Genomic DNA, 20,457 nt, shown 5'->3' on the forward strand with positions numbered 1-20,457 from the left:
AAAGTAAAAGAATATCCTCAGAGTTTCGGGGAAGTACTTCAGTAGAAGTAAAGATTCGACCAAATCTTCTGGCCCAGATAAAAAGGAGAAACTGTAAGAGCAAGCATAGGGTGAAGCTTCCCGCATCGCATCCCTCCTCTTTACACACATCTGTATTTTTACATAACTCATCCTCATAGGGTGACGAAGCAGGCAGCCAGCTGTCCTCCAGCATTTGCTCTTTCCTTGCAGATGAAGGTCTAGAGCACACAACCTTTTTCCCATTCTTGGTACCTCCCATAAAAAAAAAATGTATTACAATTTCTCTGACAACTGCACATGGCCTACAACTATCTAGTTTATAAGAAGTAGGACATACAATGTCTTGGTTGTGGACTCGAGAAGAGGAAAACAGCTTATGTTTTCCCTCTTCTTTGTAGGCAGAATGTAGTAGAGAGAAGGAGCCTTTGTTTGACCCCAAGGGGAACGTGATATACTGTAGGGTGGCAGGAGGGATAAGGGGAGGATACTTACTGATAAAGGAGTCACTGTGTAGTACCCTCAGCCCTGCTCCCCTCAGCACCCTGACTAACTGACCCATTTTGACTTTAACTTGTGATTGTATCTCTGTTATAGGATATAATCAATATTCTTTTTGTTTGTTTTGCAGTGTTGGGCATGAACCTTGAGGGTTTTTGCCCATATTAAGCAGGTATAGGCCACTGCCCAACCTTTTAACCAAAAATTCTAACTAGTAAGATTAACCATTTATGCTGATAAAGACTGACCCATGTTCACTCTTCTCCCCAAAAAGAGAATTCCACAAGCAATAGGTTAAATATTTTACAGTTCTGGGCTTCAAATTCAATGTGATGAAACCAAGTCAAAGTAAAGGTAATGTCACAGTCTATCTTTCCAACAGTTACCTCTCTCTCCTCTTCAAGTTAATACTAATTTCAACTTTGCTAATTTATTTCCCAAGCTTTGTCTTTCCAGAGGCAAACAGCAGCTGTTTAATTCATACCCAGTGATGTAAGGCCACTGTGGGACGCACTCACCACAGTTCTAGTTTCAGGCCTTCCTATGGCAGTGGGACTCTGAGCTAGGTTCTTTTTTTCTGAAGTCAGTATGTTAAATGAAGATCTACATTATATGTTATTACTTTCTTAACTTGGAATGAAGGTAGGTAGGTGTGTGTGTGTGTGTGTGTGTGTGTGTGTGTGTGTGTGTGTGTCATCCCACACATGGGACATCAGAGACTTCTGAAGGGACACTCGTGTTCCCACTATCCTTTTAGGATGTAGCACAACCGAGTCTTCAATGCTTCCCTTAAGCAGGGTATGTCCCACAATTTTGAGCCAAGAACAGCAATAAATTTTGAGGTCATCCATTTTAACTAACCATACATAAGTTTTTGGATAATTCTTTCATTATTTTAAAATGTTTCATTTGTGATCTTCTTGGGGTACTGTAAAAGCTCTTAAGATTAGGCTGTAATGATGATTAAAACTCTTTATATTTACCCCCAAACAAGCAAAGAAACAAAACCTGAACACTCAAAGCAGGAGAGTTTTACAAATTCATAATGCTTTAAGAGACCTCTCTATATAATATGTGGCTAGTTCAAGGAACTGAAATCATAGTTTACAAAACTCAGGAGGTAAAAAGGCATAAAAATAATTTCTGCATATCAACTGAGAACTGGAAGCAACAGCTTTGAGTAAGGAGCTATCCTTCTGTTTTATCTGCAGCCACTAGGTTGGGAGGGAAGAACTCAGGACCCATAATGAGATGCTTCTATGAGCAGACAGGGGGCACTAGTGCTTAGGGAAAGGAGCACTTAGAGCTAGAAGCCAGGCAGAGCTTCACAGACTGTTTTGGTTAAGTTATAAAAGCATAAACAGGAGATCACTTGACAGTAAATAAATGCCAGAAGGAACAAATGCAAAAAAGCAAACCATGAAGGAATAAATATTTTCTATTGAATTACTAGACTTCTTTGTTTGATGTATTAAAAAAATAAAGAGATGTAAGAAAAATATGTACAACTGGTTAGATGCATCATGTAACCTGCATCTGTAGAAGACATCAGGGTCAGACATTCACACAAGTCATTCACACAGGCATACTGTGGAGTATTTCACTGCAAAGGACGAATGCAACCTTAAGAGTATCTGAAAATGGTCTGTATTTATGAGCATTACACTCTGACTAACCAAGGTAACCAGCAAGCAACTGTATCTGAAAGGGGCTCTATTTGCACATTTCACTAGGGGACCGTAATGCTTAGCTAAAATATTAGGAAATTGTCTCCAAACATTTTCATAGAAGTTATTATTACTCAGTTTCCCAAAGCCCCGAGTTCACCAGAAACAGAAGTGAGGAAAATGAAGATGAACTTTAAAAGTGTGCTTTCTCGTGTGTGCATACATGCATGCATGTGTGTGCCCTTACATGTGTATCCATCTGTATTAAGGAAGTAAGACCTGTTAACGAAGAGTAGCTAAGTGGAGCTCAGAAGAGCAGCTGGTTAGCGCTTGTAGTAGCTTTCCTACACAAAGAGGAGAATGAACGAGATTTGTAGGTACCAATTTGACCTGGAGAATTCAAGCAAGTATAACCACAATTTAACTTTTGGCTGAAATACTGGGGAAATATAAACCAGAAGCTTATATTTTCCATTATGCCACACCATGTTTCTGCTCTGGGTGAAAAATTATCCAGAAAATGTTTAGACATCATGAAACTTCACATGATACTTAATTATATTTAAAAATTATATCAGGAACATGTTAAGACTTAAATGCCTTTTTGATTAATTAATATGTACTGACATAACCAAATATATTCTTTCTAAATATAAATTAAAATGAAAGGTTTGAGAAACTCAAGGCAAAAGAATAACAGTGCTTTGGGTAGCTCATTGTTAAAGAGCCAAAAGTACATACTGACTACCTAATGACCAGACAGCACACCAGCAAAGATACAACCTTTACAGGTAAAAGTGATTGATGGTTCTTCTGAAGGCTCACTATTCTCATATTTACTTCTGGATGCAAGGAAGTGGAAGTTCATTTAAAAGAATTAAAAAGTCAGCCAGGAACAACACTGAAAAGCCACAGGAAGTTAAGTTGAACTCTTCATGTTTTTATACAAACAACTAAGGTTTTCATTAATACCTTTCCTGATAATCAAATTCTAAGTCTTAAATCCAACTCCAGGCCATCTGTATTTGGGCATGTGTTACACATCATTTTAAAATATTCAACATATAAGTAGACAGACTTCCCTGTGCTGACATTAAATTCTCTTTAGCATCATACTTACATGGGACATTTAAACTAAGTTGTTAAGTCCCATTTCACTGTGTATTTATTGATTAGGCTCTTGATATCTGGGTATTAATACTCAGATACCAAGTACTGCCATGAACTTTCACTGTGCATCTGCACTGCATCTCACAGCTCACATGGTGTTTCTGGAGCTAATTCATATGCTAATTTTAGGCCATGTGCAGGTGATAATTACTATGCCAGGAAGTTTGTTGTTTCTCTTTACATATTTCCTAAAATGATATTATTACAACTTGTGAGGTTGGTGGTTGAGAATATTAGGTAGGTAGTAGTAATAAACATGAGCTCTACACTTGTTTCCTCTCCCCTGAGACAGACAGCCTCCACAAGTGCGTAGTAAGCAACTTTCACTCCTTTTTGTGGTGGCTTGAAGGAGAATGTCCCCCATAGGCTCCTGCACTGAATACCTGCTTCCCAGGTGGTGCTGCTGTTTGAGGTTTAGGAGGGATGGCCTTGTTGGAGGAAGTATGACACTGTAAGCAGCTTTGAGGGCTTAAATACTCCCGTCATTTCCAGTTTGCTCTGGGTGTGGTACAAGATGTGAACTCTTAGGCTAAGAGTTCACTGCTCCAGTCCTAGGCCTGCAGCTATAAGCCACACTTTCCCACCATAATGGATTCTTAATCCTCTGGAACCATAGGCCCTAATACTATCTTAGTCATGGTGTCTTATCGTAGCAACAGAAAAGTAACTAAGACAGTTTTCCCCCAGGTAGGTCAAAGACACCACAACAGAACTTTTATCATAATGAGACTTTCAAAGTTTGCAGCAAAAAACAAGTTTTTTTTTTTTTTAGTAATGTTTTCATTAATCCACACCACAAAAACGAAGACACTTTAAAGTCTAAAAAGTTAATCTACATTGTTATCTCACATGTAGCTCTAGTAACACTTCATAGGCAAGCTGGCCTACAGTACATAAATGTACACAGACACATGAATGGCTTCATAACAGCTGAAATCAGAATTCCTTGGAGGAAACCACATACCCATTTTCAGGTAGATTTACTGGTACAGATATGTATATTCTAGTTAGAAAAAATATGAAGTTCATTTACCTCATACAAAATCACAATCAGTATTATTAAATCATTAAAAATAGACTTCCTGGCCTAGAAAATACTTGAAAATGTATTAAAATGTAGCCATCTGTTGCCAGGATTACACAGAATTTATTTTCTTCTTAGTGCTCATATAGTTTTCAAATATCTTTGGCAACAATCTTGCAATGCTTTTATAATTAGTAAAGCCCTTACAAACTTATTTCTTTAAAAAACAAAAACAAAAAAACAAAACCAGAAACAGAAACAAAACTGTCAAAGCCTACTCTGGGTATCTCTACTTCTGCAGTGGCAGTCACTGCTGACAGAAGGAACCCAGGTACCTATCTAGGTGTTTCTACTCTTTGGTATGAAAATTGATATAACACACATTACTTTATCACATAACTTCTGGTACTTGGTCATCTGTTCCAACACTGCTATAATGCTCTAAGGCTCTAGTGAAAAGAGCCAGACAAGGCTCTGCATTCCTTTAGTCACAGTACTCAGTTAGGAGTTAGGAGGATTATGAGTTCGATGGTCCACACCAGGTTCCATGCCAGCCCAAACTATATAACAAGGACTTATCTCAAGAAAATGATGAATCAGTCAAACTTAAGATACTTGATTCAATAAGATCTGTGTCACTACTATTTGTGACTAGCGAAGTAAACAGAACAAGCCACCCCAGAATCTAGGCTCAGCTTCCAGAAACCAGGTTTTTCATGAGCAATGTCAGAATATCTCTTATGGCCAATAGGTTCACCTTTGCCCTAATTCAGACCTCAAAGAAACATACTGAAATCAATCAAGTCTAGATTTAGGCAACTGAGAAGTGGAGCCAATATAGTTTAGAAGGAACCAGTTTCTTACAAAATCTGAAACATGAAAATCTGAAACAAGTGTTCAACTGAAATAAAGACATCTTAAAATCAATCATAGTATAGATGTGAAAAGTAACAATAATGTTCTACAATGGCCTCTCCCCCATCTTTTGAGAAACTACTGGAAGCCACACCAGAATGACACAGCACACACTTCCTTTGGCAAACAGTATAATTTGAGCTGCAAGGAGGTGAGGAAGTGAGAACATAGCTTAATTAGAAGTTCTTAGAATCTCACCTGTATAGCTAACAGTATTTATTGCACAAGGGTGGAAAACTTAATTAGACATAGTTTTGAGAGCTCTGAGATCTTACAATGTTATTTGACTTTGCCTTTTCATGGTGCTTAGGTCATTGAGGAAGTTCAAGAGTTCTTTTAGATTGGAATGTTGCCCCAGGCCACAAATAAAGCTTTTCCTTGTCCAATACATTCTACTTTGATCCATATTAAAATAATATAATGAAAAGAAAAAACTTTCTAGAACACAGAAATTAACGATGCCAAACCTAAGCCCCTGATTTATACATTCCAAGCAAAGATTATTAAGAGGAATGAACAGAGTATCATCCGGTGTTTCCATGGTACAATGTTTGAGTATTTCAAGTGCTCCTATTATCTTTTCCCCCTAAAACAAAGTGACAATTCCTTAAAAGTGACAGATGTTGAAAAGAGAAAACAATTCCTAAAGATCAAGTCCCTGTCATGTTTTCACACATATGAAAGACATTTTCCTATAAACTAGGTTCACTATGAGCTAAAAAGAACCCCAAACCCAATCAACAAGGGTGTCTTTATTTTCAGAAGAAGGCGTGGAAGAAGTGCTGGCCCGTGTTTGGAAATAGTTTGCCTCTGCTGGGTCTGAGGCAGCCTGCTATTGCCATCCCTAAGGGCTGAATGTACTGCATACTTGAAAAGCTTTAGTAGCAGGCGACAACATGTACTGGTAGTCCTAGTTTCAAAATGAACTGACTAAATATTAACTTCGAATATTCTCACCCAGAAAAGCAGTAGATGGGCAAATCGGTGTTGAAGGACACATCCTACTTGGGATTTCTTAGTTTCCTGAAGTTAACTTAAATTGTGGAAGCAGAATATGAGGATACCTTTCTAGCAAGTTCCTAAATTAAATACAATTAAACTGAGGAACAAAACTCTCCCCGTAGATTTCCAAGCTAACACAAGGCTCCCCCTGCTGGTACCGTGTCACCTGCCAGAGGCATATCCATGCAAGAAAGAGAAAATGAATGCTTTGGTACTTTCTACCTGTTGACTATTCATCCAAACATTCACACCGTGGGCATGGCACAGCATTAAGCACTTTTGCTAACCACCTACAATGAAGGCACAGTGATACAGAAGGAGAAAACTTGGCTTTTTAAAAGTATGCAATAAGTGCTTTGAGGGTAGCAGGCAGATCAAGCAATATTGTTTTGACAGCACTCATCTAAAAAAGAGAGCCATCTCTCAAGGTTCTATGTGGATTTCAGAGAATACCGAGAATGGGAGATGATCTGAATGCTTGTGCCCCACAAAGCTCATAGGTGGAAACCCCAATAGCACACTAAAGGTGGAGACGTTGGGAGATGATCAATGACCCCACAAGGACAGGGATCTGATAAAGCTGTTCATTCCCCTTCACCATGTGAAGAAACACTGCAGGCACCAGGCACCAGCTATGAGGACAGCCCCCTGGATCCTGAACTCTTCATCCTCCCACACTGAGAGAGATGCTTGTTGGTTCTTTATATCCGACAGTCCGAGGTACTTTTGTCACATTAGCTGCAAATGGACTGAGACACAGGAGGCTGACTTGGTCCAAACCAATCCAATCTTTCAAGCTCACTAAGTTCAAGTAGACCAAAGACTTGGAATCACCTGGTGAGGAACTCACACTCAGATATCTAGAAGCACTGCTCAAACAGCAGAGAGCAGCAGGGGCTAGAGAGCCCAGGCTCACATACTCAGCTGCTTTTCAGTTCCTTAGGTCTGTATCACATGATTTTCAGATTTTTCCCAAGAGAAGCTATAAATCTGAATGTGAAACTTTCATCTTTTAAAAACAGAACTGACCAACACAAGCTGGTAGTCCTTATCCAGCCACAGATCTGTAACTTCTGACCTAAGGAATTCTCCCAATTTACTTCAACTAATCCACATTTACCATTGTAGGGCCACACTTAGAATCACTGTGATTTTAAAGAACGACAAGTTTTAATTTTTAAAATGCATTCATCTGTTTGTAGAAAAGCCATCAGTGTGCACTTGGGATAAGGCAGGGGACAAGTGTCAACATTCATGGTGCCCACTCTGTGTAGACAGTTCTACACTAAGAACTGCAAAGTGAAGGGAAGCCATGTAATATGCCATGGGCCCACAGGATTCCAAGCCTGATCTACTCTAAGACTAGATTTCTAGTCATGCATGAAGTTTGGCACATGGGAAAAAAAAAGTCCAAGCCACTGGACAAGATTCAAAAGTGAAGCAACCAGGGCTGGAGAGAGGCTCTCAGTGAATAAGACCACTTACCACTCTTGCAGAAGATGTAGGTCTAGTTCCTAGCATCCACATGGTTGGTTGCTTACAACCATCCATAATTTCAGTGCGAGGGGATCTGATACCCTCTTCCAGCCTCTGTTGGTTACTGCACTCATAAGGTACACATACACTCATGAGGTACATGTGCAGAGACACAAACATACATACACACACACACACACACACACACACACACACACACACACACACACATCCCCCAAAATAAATCTTTTGAAAGTGAACTATTCAGCTAGAACCAGATTGTTGAATACCTTGAGAAACCTGTTTACATTTAAAAACCAAGAGTCTGAGGACACAACTGCTCTGATTAATATTTCTTCCCTAACATTCTCCTGGATCATCTCTTTATCTGTGATAACCCTTTGCATTCAGGATTATTTTACTATTATAATGTGGGGCTTTCATGCCTTTTACAAACCCCTGGCCTGCTCACACAGGGAAGAAGCACATGGACTTCCACCAAGATGCTGAGGCTCGACCTTTAATTGTGAGCAGGACCCTAACTCACAGGGCAGGCTGATCTCACCACCATCTCCTGGTACACTTCTGACTCTCCAGCATGTCATTTGGTGAAGACATACATCAGGTGAACCTAAGGGTAAAGAGAGACTGCTCCCCTTCTTATAAAATCTTAATACATTTACTGGAACTTCAGGTTAGACACCTGTGTCTCAGTTCCCCTGATGTCCAACTACCATAAAACCTAAGGTCCTGTAGCCAGACCAGCTTCCATCTCCCTTTATTACCCCAAGGTTCCCAGCAATCACTGCTACTGAAAATGTGGTTCTGGCTTTGGCAACAAAATGCAATCAGTTAAAGAATGATAGGTGCAAGTCATCAAAATACTGTCTGGGACAAATCACATCAGAAAAGCTTAAACTCAGGAATATCACACATAAAGCTTCACCGAGGGGAATGCCTCTCCTCAGGAGACATAAGCTACGTGCATAGAATGCTACAGAACACACATGCTACAGAATACCGACTGCCATGTTGTTCTTCCTCTAGTACTGTCTCACACACATACCGGGTTCTGCAGGCTCTCTACCGTTCTCTATATGCTGAACACTCAAGTTCCTGTACAACCCTGACCTCACGGCGTCTTCTGCCCATTGGTTAACCACAGTTTATCGACCACTCTCACTGCTCTAAACCATTTTCACATCTGCATGGTGCCTCAGAGGTCATGTTATTGATCCTACCCACAGTACATCAAACCAAACCAATTGTGCACCATGCTCTAAGGGCTGATGACATCATGAACCAGAAATTCTGAATTGCTTTTCCATTCAAAATTTACATTACAATGATACAAGTAAATTTAGATCCATGCTTAAGAATGACTAAAGGATGCTTATTCAACTTACTGAAGAAATGTTTTAAAGAGTAGAATCCCTTAGTGCTTTTAAAATAGGATTTGGTCTACCAAAGGCCTGTATAACTTTTAAGCATACATTCAAATATTCTACGGGTGATATGTCCCTTTGGTATGTCTCAAAGTACTTAAAAAATGAGCATCTATGTCCATGAAGCCAGCTAATAGGAACAAGTTTATAAACACCAATTCAAAGAGAGAAAGGGGAGGCGGAAGAATGAAGAGGGGGAGGTAAGCTGTATGATACACTAAGATATTAGGAACAGTATCTCATTCTTATTCACACACACACACCCCTCTCTACTCTTTTCTTGAGACAGGGGCTCAGTATGTAGCTCAAGCCGGCCTCAAACTCCTGATTCTTCTGCTTCAATTTCCCAATGGGCTAGCTACTTCGCAGAGCTGTGGGGTTTGTGCTATCTTATCCATGACACACACACACCAGCACTATTTGGTCTTTAAGCAAGGATGAGATGGATCACATGCTGATCTGTGCTAAGAGGCTGTGAGAAGGACACGGTCTGTGGCCATGGAACAGGACAAGCTCTAGGATTAAAGACAGGACCTTGGCCTTTTATCATTAGTTTAGTATTCTACAGATGGCCAGCCAAAAATTCATGTTGCGGGAAACAGGAGGCCAGCATTTTAAAGCAAGGCCAACAATGAAGTGTTGGCAAGCAGGACTGTAAGAGAAAAGACTAGGATCCAGAGTAAAACCCTACACAGCCGACCTGATGAAGAATGGGAGTTAGAAGGAGACAAACCTACAGCTAGTATTAACAACTCAACAACATAAAACTTAAGCACTTGAACAAGGTTTTCTCACTAAGTTAGGACAACATATTGTGAAACACCTCACTGTCTTAACACTCATTATTTTCAAGCATTTTGGCCAGATACACCAGAAAAAAAAATCAGAGTAACAGTAAAATCGTTCATTTTAAAAGGAAATTTAAGATATACAACAGAATTTACATTAATCTTTATTTAAAACCTTTATTATCTAAAAATAAAATCATTATTGCATGTATTTAGTAAAACATTTTTATCAACTTTAAATTTAATAGCAATAATAACATTTTTAGAGCCTCTCTTCCTCCCCTCCCTTCCTCCTTTTCCCCCTGTGTGTCTCTTTTCTCCTCTCTGACCCTCTACCCTGGATCTCAGGTAGTACAGCCTGGACAAGCATGATCCTGAATTTCTGGTCCTCTTGCCTTTTCTTCCACTTCCTATGGCACACATGATCATGCCTAGCGTTACACAGTTCTAAGGATTGAACCTAGGGCTTCATGCCTACTAAGCACTCTACTTGCTGAGCTGCATTCCCAACTCTTGAGTTTTATAGAGATTACCTTGTTTCATTCAAACAAGTCACTGAGGTAAAGAGAAATATCTTCAATTTACAGATGAAAAGTAAAGTGAAAAGTAATTTACCCCAAGACTAAAATGGCTAGAAAATGGTAGTTTCTTAATTAGCCTGAAATCCGATAAATAGTGTTAGAGGCTGAACATTTATACAAATCTGGTAAAGAAATGACCTTAAAACTATACAATATATTCCTATTAGCTACATTAAAAACATCAGTTTCACAAATGTGGATGCTCTGTATCTACTCACATCTCCACTGGTGACTCCTCAGCTCACTTAAACTTCAGTTTATATAAAAGCCAAAGCCAAACAATACACAGAGGGGAGAGAGAGAGAGAGAGAGAGAGAGAGAGAGAGAGAGAAGGGAGAGAGGGAGAAGGGAGAGAGGGAGAAGAAGGAGAGAGAGAGAAGGGAGAGAGGGAGAGAGGGAGGGAGGGAGGGAGGAGGGAGGAGGGGAACCACAGATACCTTGATTCATAACAAGGAGGAAGATACAGTGTAGTAATTATTTATTTGACAAAAATATTTGCCATTTTATTACATAATACATTTGAGGTGGCTTTTAAGTAACAAGCTAGCCAATGTTTTCTATCTGTAAGCACTGAATTAACACATCTAAATAGTTAGTTACATTACCCAGGGAAAAGCAAAGCCAGACATGAAAAAACCAGGCCAGTGTACTAGGTTCTTGGACTTGAACCAGCCATGTAAGGGTCATCCTTTATTTCTCTCAGAACAGAAAGACATAGGGATAGTTTCTCTTGAAAATCCATAATAGAGAAAAACACCAGGAGCCCAACACAAAGTGAAACATCTAGTTCTTATTTAAACATCTAATGTATAATTTATCTTATTAATTTATATTTATTTTGAAGAGTTCTGACTTATGCTATTTCTTATTTCCTTAAACAAGCTCGTGTATAAAGGAGTTCTTAAAAGTGCAGTGGCTTTCTGCAAGAATTTTCATATTTAAAGTGTCTGACACTGTGTATGGGGATTCAGCTTCTAGCAATCCTTCCCCATGGTTTGTTCTGTCCTCAGCAGTAACTTCTAAAGCTCACAATCAAGCAGAGCTTAGATGCATCTACTATCCAGCTATTGCTCCTTTCAGCAGAGTCATCATGTAATCTTGTGTTATACACGAGTAACACAAATACAACACATATTTAGCAAATAATGAACAAGCCAGATGCGTTTGTATTGCTCTTGTTTTTTGTTGTTGTTTCTTTGTTCACTTGTTTTTTGAGACAGGGTCTCAATCTGCAGTCCTGGCTGGCCTAGAACTCACAGAGCCCTGCCTACCTCTGCCTCCTGAATTCTGAGATGAAAGACGTCTGCCACCATGCCAAGCTATTCTGGCTGGTTATTAGGTATGGCTAATAAAAATTACTCTCGTTGGCTTCTAGAATCTTGCCTTGCCATATAACAGTGAATTACTACGTATGTCAAAATGGAAACAAATCAGCCATGAGCAGCAAATGGCTCAAGTCAGTCAGCCTTTAACCTGAGCGGGGTTTTGTAGTCCTGTTACCCACCATGTTGAATGTACATAGAAGACATAAGAGACTTGTTTGTTACATTCTTAGAAAAGTAAGCTAAGACAAGTATGTTTGGTGGTCAGCTCTTTCTACTTCTTGGAGACAAGGAGATAGACCACATTCATTTGAAATACACATGGTAAATAAGAGCTGACAGAAATGAGCCAACAGAGTCTATATCAGTGTTTTTAGGTAGAAAGAGCCAAAAAAGATGACAGATTTATAACGAAGCTGCTTACCTTGCAAACGGAAAGCACATTAATATTTATCAGTTTCTTGATGGTCTGCAAAAAAGTTGGATAATTTAAGTTCACTAAGAAAGTAATGATGTTACAAATATACTTTAGGGTGACACACCTGAAGTTTCTACAGATATTGCAAGGAATTAGAAATGCAATAGAGCTGAGGTTGAGGGGTAGAGGTCAGCTTTTTCTCAGTGTTGTATTTGTAATGAAAGCAGTAACTAATATGAATATGAAAAACATAAGGCAGATGTGCAAGTCAAATTTGAACGTGAAGAGACACATTAAATCCAAAATAAAACACTTAGGAATTTCCTCTCAACTAATAGAGAAAGTGGAAATGACTGAAACTAAGAGCTTCAGTTGATTTAAAACACTGACATGGTCCTTCAGAGATGTAACTTCTTAGCTTTCATTAAAGGATTATGCATGTATTAAGGCTGTAGCTCTCATTTTGGTAAAGCTAGGGTACTTGAATCAACTATGCTGCTACACATTAACATATTTATGAGTTTTTAAACTAATTTCTGATGCCCCAATACTTAAAATAGAGCTATCTTAATCAAACAAAAACAATAAAAATGAAATTAGAGCTATTATTGACCCTGGCACTGTTTAAATGACATCATCATAAACATTGCTGCCTTCAGTCCTCCCAGCCTTCCTATGAAGCTGCCTAGTTCATATGTAAGGGTGAATAAACAAACTAGCTCGGATTAGGTTCGTCCTCACAGGAGCCAGCTCTGAACTGCAGACAGCTGGACTCTGACCCTCAGTTAGAATCACTCTTCCAGCCTTACTGACATGGCCATGCTTTCACTATGCTACCATAATAAACAAAGAAAGACTCACGTTGTCCAAGTCGGGAATTTCCAGAAAGTATTCCGGATACTCGTATGACATGCCCACGTTGTTCACTGAAATAAGACAAGATGATTAGCTAGCACATTTATTTTAATGATGGACTGAAATGTTGAGATATACCTACTGAGACTAAAATGATATATATAACCGCATAAAATATAATTCCTGGCGAAGGTGTGACCTTCCCAGAGCTTTCTATCTCAAGTCCTTATTACTCCAGTTTAAATGCTTTTCCTTCATGGAGCCTTTCAGTACTTACCACCCGCACGCCTTCCCTGTCCACACTAGCCCTCTGGAATGTGTGTTCTTCCTCTACACTAGTCATCTACTGATACTGCCAATCACTCCTCCATGTGGTAGTAGAAAGAACACAGAGCGTATAGTGCAGGAGACTGGAAACTTGGGTTTTAGTTATAGACATGGCATAAAATGTGTGACCTAAATCAGTCATGTCCAGTTTATGTCTCAGCCTGTTAACTGCTAATGTAAGAGTTTACTCAGTCATGTGACAAATATTTGCCACATGCTTGTAGGTCAAACATGCACTGCTAGAAGGAAGGAAAGGGAAAGGTTCTCACATCACAGGATTTACTATCTACTAGGAAGAAAAAGGTTTCCAATCCAAACAATCAATATTCATAATAGAATGCCCAGAGTCAGGACAGTCTACTCCTAGAGAGCCAGACTTTAAGGCTTTCTTGGGGTAGCCTGGAGGGCAGGTGAGACCAAGTACCTCCGATAAATGATCTGTGGAATGCTGAGGTCATAGCTTAGCTTACTTTGAACCCTCCCTGCATAATCATTTAACCTCAGCTTGGCACTGATACACTTATACAGATTAGGTTTATATTTGAATACTCCATTATAGGCAGTTTCTCCAGACCCAGAAAGACAAAGAAACAGAAAATAAGGAACATTCCCAAATGGATAAAACATCCCTGACTTTACACAAACTAATTAACTAACAAACTGCATTATCTATTAATGTACACTTAACTGCCGCAACAAGCCGAATAGGTAATTTCTAAATTATGCCCTAGAAACTAAAATCCAAAGCACTTAAAAGGAGCCCAAGACCACGGGACAAATCATGCTGAAATTCAAACTCAGAAGAGCCTCAACTCTAATCACTAAAACTGCTATATACCTTCATCTGGGAAGAAAGAAAAGCATTCTCATATCACTTCCAAAGTGATCAGTAGTAACAATAATAAAACACTAATAGCAATTTGTCTAACCAAACCAAAGCACTAGGAAAAAAGTTTCAGTAGTCTGTCACTTGACCCTGAGTCTTCAGGTTTTCCTTGCAAAATTTCAGTGAGGATGGTTTCAGCAGCTCACTAAAACTCATCTTAAAACAGGAAAGCCAATCACAGGTTTCAAGCTCCCCCGAAGAGGGAAAACATCTAAACAGCTAGTAACAGCAGGTCTAGATTTATTTTGATCTTATCCTGCCCACTACCGAGTGTCTCAGCAATCACATTGATAAAAGATGTTAAAATTTAAACCAAATAACCAAAGGTAAGGCCTTAAGTTCAGTTGACTCTAATTTAATCAGTTTGTAATTATTAAATAGTTAATTATAAATCTTTTAAGAGCCCAAACTGGTGGGCTATTTTTATTATTGTTCTGAAATCTAGAACTTTTAAAGTAGAACAGCTGATCTGTGATCTTAGCATGTACTATAAGCACAAAATTGAACTGAGGAAGCACACAAATAACTCAGCAAGCTGGGGAGTGATACTTTGGATAAAGTATTAAAGTAGACAGCTTTCTGATTTGCCTCTAAGTGAGCAAATGAAACTAGGAATGCTGTCTGCTCACACAATGAAAATGGGGATATCTATCCAACAGAGCCACATAAGAAAAAAACACAGCTCTCTTAGTCCAAAGCAATAAACTCTCATGTACGGAGATGGTGTTTAGTGGCTAATAAAAACTGTGAAAGCTAGAACAGGACTTCAGAGCATCAAGTCTAAGCTGATGAAATGGATGAGTAAAATGAGAGGTCAGACTCAAGCTGGCAAATGCACAGTGGGCACCAGGACACTCCAGCCCTGTCTGCTTTCCTGAGTGCATCTTCTGCTGCAGGATCCAGGCTAGCTGTCATTCACAGGGAGTAATCAGTTCTGTGCTGTGGACAACTGCTGCTCCTCTTAGCTCTGAGCACATAGCAACTCCAATGACAGCACCTTTGGAGGCTGAAATTCTATATTCAAGGCACTTTGGAACTGGCAGATTCTGGATGAAGTTTTGCACTGAAGTCACTAAAGAGTTAATCCACTAAAGTGGGCAGGGTCACCTTCTACCTTCTTACTGAAAGCTCCAATCACAGATGAGACTAGAAATCAGGCATCATGCCTATAGCTGGAGGGATTTTATCACAAGCCATTATCTCTTCTCTGTACTAATCACTTCTAAGATCGTTTGCACCGCTCCCTCTCTCTACAACTACCTGTGCTCTTCCTACACGCTTGTCATGTGGGGAGGGTATGAGGTTTAACCATCTGACTTTGATTGCTTACTTGTGGCTCTTGATGTACATGTGTGAGTTAACAAATCTGTCTGCCATTTCTCCAGCTACTTTTATTATCAGGTCATTTTAGCAGACTCTACTATTAAGTCTTCTGAGGGAAAGTTTGAGTGCCAATACATGTAGGCTTAGATTTGTTTTGTTTTGTTGTTGTTGTTTTTTAAAACTACTTTAAATAAGGGTTTTTAAAACATTTTAACCCTCCTTCTAGCCCACTGTCCAAAGGCAGGGGATAAAAGATGGTAAATAGGACAAGGGGATGTGGGCCTGTTTAGAAGTAGTTTTTCTTTCTTGGCAATTCCAATATCCATTTGTCAAGATGCCAGCAGTCAAGTTTAGTAGTGTCAGAACACCAAACACAAATCAGCAGTAGTAGCACAATCCAGCAGAAACCGCCAGGCCTCCACCAAATTCGAATTAGTCAGCTGGAGCAACCAGGACCGGCCAGGATGCCAGAAGTTCTCTGCCATGCCTTTCTCAATGAAATGAAGATCAGGGAAAACAAACACATTCTATTTATACTCTTTCCAAACATCACGGGACCTCCCACGGGTCTTGCTTCAGCAAAACATGTGGGTTTGTATCACATGACATAACCAGAACATTTCAACTATACTCTTCAATCACTGTTTTCCATAAGTGCACAACACTGGGAATTTCTTGAAGAAAGGCAAGCCCATTGCAGTTTTATTTTGAGACAGCAGGTGACAGCAATAGGCAAATAGCAGATCAGAAGCTTCCAGGGACTGTCTGAAGGGAGAGGGAGCGCGTGCTGTGAGTAGGAGTGAAAGATGGCAGCACTCCCATTACAGCTTAATCTCATTAAGGATGGGTGTGAGCAGTGTCATTGCTTTATGTACGTATTACTGTATAGGATCCAGAGAAACAATCTCACAAGTTGTTCTGACTTTATTCTGAAAGTTGACCATCTCTTCTAACGGGTAGTATCTTTAATCAGCATTAAAACTGCACTGCTAGTGAGTTTTGTAGCTTTTTCCTCCAGAAACCATTGCTGCTCCTACCCCTAGGGCCTTCAAAACTCTTTTAGTAATGAACACATCATCTCATTCAGAAAGCAAAGCACAACTGAGTAACTTCAGAATTCTCACTCTGCCAGTAATCAGCACAAGGCCTTGAACAGAGAACTTTCCCAGCACTCCATGAGGTTCTAAAACTGCAGAAACCTATCTTTCTTTCCTCCCCGCTCTGTCCCTCCCTCTCTCCCTTTATTTTTGTCCCTTTGCTGTGATAAAACTCCCTGAAAAAAGCAACTTAAGGGGGGAAAAGATGCACTTCAGCTCACTGTTTTAGGTCATTTCCAGCACCAGGAAACTGAGCACAGGCAGGAGAGCTGGAGGCCGCTGTCCATACTGCATGCAGGTAGGAAGCAGCACGGTGAGCTCATCTCACCTCACTCTCTCTCCTAAGCAGTCAAGGACCCTGCCCCAGGAAATCAAGCCACCCACTTTCAGATGACTCCTCCCACCTCAATTAACCACCCCCCCAAGAGTGCCCAGAGGCTAAATAAACCTTTAAGAGTAGGCTTGTCAGCTTCTCTTCTGGATGATTCTGGATCCCATCAAGTTGGCAGTTGAAACCAACCATCTCAGAGCCCAGTGGAACAGCTGGGACTGAGAGAGAACAGAAGTACAGCAGAGCAAGAACAGGGAAACTGACAGGCGTTGGTGGTGGGCAGAGATGCCAAGCTCATGAACCTATGGAGTGGGTGACTGCAGGAGGACTGACAGGGAGCTCACTTAGCTGCACTCTGAGGGTCCATTCGGAACCACGAAGAATACTACTGTCAACGTGATGCTACACTGAGAAAGAAGACTTGGAAAAATCCAGAATAATTCTGGGTGTTTTATTAATATTTTAAATGATCTAATACTTAAAATCATTTCCACATTTCATTCTCTAAAACAAAACAAGATTTTGTTCCGTCAAAGGTCATGTGCTACGATCCCCATGGATAGAATTCACTATCACAGCCAGTTGCTAGAGAGAGAATGATGTCACTAGAAAAGCAGACTTCTGGGATGTGGGCTGGGCATGACGGTGGAGCACACAACAATAAATTACTAGAAAATGAGAATCCATTCATGCACTAACTCCACACAGACCACTTCCGACTGGCTTCATTTTTTACATTAAGCAGAAACATAAGAAATTAATGCAGTTTAAAAATACTTTGCCTAATGGCTGGGCTTCCAAATACAAATCACATGACATGAAGTCTCCTTCTCCTGACAACAAGGCAGAAAAGGTAAGCTTACACCTCCCTCACATTCACAATTATACATAGGAATCCAATCCCGCACTGAGAACTCACTAGGAAAGGCTGTTCCGAACAATGATGTCATTGTCTTTTAAAATAAACTTTGTTTCTGTTTTGTTTTTTAATGTGGACTTCTGGAATAGTGAATGTATCAAAGACTCGGGGAGTGTGCATGAGTGTGTGTGTGTGTTGGGGAATAACACACTCTGTCTTACATTTTTGTAAAATGGTTGGGGTTTGACCTCCATGGTAGAGTGTTTGCCTGTCGTGTGTGTGTGTGTGTGTGTGTGTGTGTGTGTGTGTGTGTGTGTGTGTGTGTGCGCGCGCGCTCTGAGTTCAACCTCCAGCATTATAAAAGTACATCTGGAAAAGGCTACAGACCTCAGAATTCAGCAGAGCCAGAGTTCAGCCCTAATCAATCATTGCTGCTGCTACAACTGGGACATAAAATAAGCCTGTTTCCTCACTATTCTTCATATGTGAAATAGGAACAATCATTTCAACAAAGGATATAGTCACAAATCCACTGTTGGAAGCAGGTTAAAATGTCAGTAAATGAAGAAGAAGATGCTGTTATGTGGCCATCTATCCAACACATATTTACTGCCTTCCTACTCTGAGCCCAATACCAAGAATCTTGCTTTTATTATATATGACCAGTATCTATACAAACAGAAGGCAGGGCTCAGGTTCATACTGGCTAGATTTATCCAGTACTTCCTGTGCCCTCTTCACTGCATTCAGTAGACCTAGTCTCACAGTCATAGAGAGATAGTGACAGAGATGCAAAGAAATTTCCTTTTTTGCCGTCTTAACATATTGCTGGAGCTAGCACATGTTCATACACTGACAGATGATATTTGGAACATGATGTAAAACATTTTGCAAACTTTACAGTTTTCATACACTTGTAAGTAGCAATTTCCAAATAAAAGAGAGTTTATAAGGCTTTAAATTTGCAGTGCCTTTAATCAGAAATTGAAAAATTAAGATTGAATCAAAGGCAACAGCAGACACCTTTCTCTGTTTAATTACAAACTGCCACGTGACTGATGCTCATTACAAAATTAGTTAAGATTTGGCATACATAAAATCAAAAGTGAGGAAAAAAAATCAAAAGTGAGGATGCAGCAAAAAGAACGCCACAAGGTTGGTGGTTCAACGTTAGCTAATAGGGGATATTTATCAATTTCTATTTACGTTTCTGAAATCATAGAACTAATTACACAGATTTAAGCTAAAGGTTCTGCTTTAATTAATGCCATTAGTGGTGTTGGAGTGAAAGAAAGTAAATCTGAATTTTAACAGTCTTGTGCTCACTTTAGAAATCCAATCTCAGTCACCGTATTTAGTGTGATTGATGGAAAGGCACTCTCGAAGATGTTCCTGCAGAGTGTCCCTAAATAAATGAGCTTCCATAGAGCCCTTTAGCAGGCCTCTACCTCCAGTGCAAAGGGTCACTGCTGGAAAAGGAGGGGATTCTTGCCAGTCATCCCACTGGTTACTTGGATCTGCATGGAATTTCTCTCAACTTCTCAAGCCAGGAAGGCTCCAGATGAAGACATTACTTTGCTTGACAGAGTTTTGTAGAAAAATGTGCCCCTGTTTTTTCCAGATAAAACTTGAAAGTTGCTATTGAGTGGCTATCTAATTGTAAATAATGCATTTAACCTCTTTGTATTTGTTCCTTGTCTGTAAAATGGGCAGAATACTTGGTTCATTCATTCAGGAAGGGTCTCCCTATGTAGCCCTGGCTGTCCTAGAAGTCTCTATGTAGACCAGGCTGGCCGTATACTCATGGAGAATCGCCTGCCTCTACCTACCAAGTCCTGGGAATAAAAGCATGCACCATTCTGCCCAGCCTGGGGCACAGAGTGCTCGGCTTTCTCCTCTCGGGCATTCCATCCTTCGCTGCTGCCATCCTAATAAGCGCTCACCATCTTGGAATAGCCTTATTGGCTTCCTCACACTTCTTGCCTTCTTCCACTTGGAAGTCAGAAGGACTTAAAAAAAAATGTTGTCAGTTTGTACTTAAATTTCTACTGTGACTTCCCCCCAAAGTCTGTTAAACTAAATTTGGCCTGAGGATCCATGATTGCTTTTATTCCTACTTAACAAACTACAATTTTACTTTGCAAGTAAACTAACTGTAGATCTAACTTATATCAAGCCCAAAAGAAACAGGTGTTGAATGGCTAAGTGTAGTGCCCATTACCATGAAGCCCAGGCTGACCTCCAGGCTGTCTCATGATAGCAAGTGCCTGTTACAGAGTCCTTGCTGGTGCTGCGGCCCCTTCTCAGCTCTTCTCACCCTACCCCCTAGCCTAAAGTTCTCCAGCTTGTGGGCTAGCCTTCCCCTAGCATCTCATTCCTAGATAACCCTGCCATTCCAGCCAAGTACTCTTTTAGTCCATCACCCCACCTTGTCCCCACCCCCACCTCTGTC

At 40.1% G+C, this 20,457-nt stretch overlaps 1 protein-coding gene across 1 annotated transcript in view; it reads right to left on the bottom strand.

Annotated features, from left to right (window-relative positions):
• Hsd17b12 (hydroxysteroid (17-beta) dehydrogenase 12) overlaps positions 1-20,457 on the bottom strand; it is a 125,213-nt gene that overhangs the window by 20,524 nt on the left and 84,232 nt on the right. Inside the window, exons 5-6 of the mRNA NM_019657.4 lie at positions 13,189-13,253; positions 12,334-12,378 (exon numbers count right to left, since the gene is read on the bottom strand). Coding sequence (NP_062631.1) covers positions 12,334-12,378; positions 13,189-13,253 — 110 coding nt within the window. The remainder of the gene's footprint in view (positions 1-12,333; positions 12,379-13,188; positions 13,254-20,457) is intronic.

This window comes from Mus musculus, chromosome 2 (genome assembly GCF_000001635.26).
Source record: "Mus musculus strain C57BL/6J chromosome 2, GRCm38.p6 C57BL/6J".
In the NCBI taxonomy this organism is placed as follows: domain Eukaryota; kingdom Metazoa; phylum Chordata; class Mammalia; order Rodentia; family Muridae; genus Mus; species Mus musculus.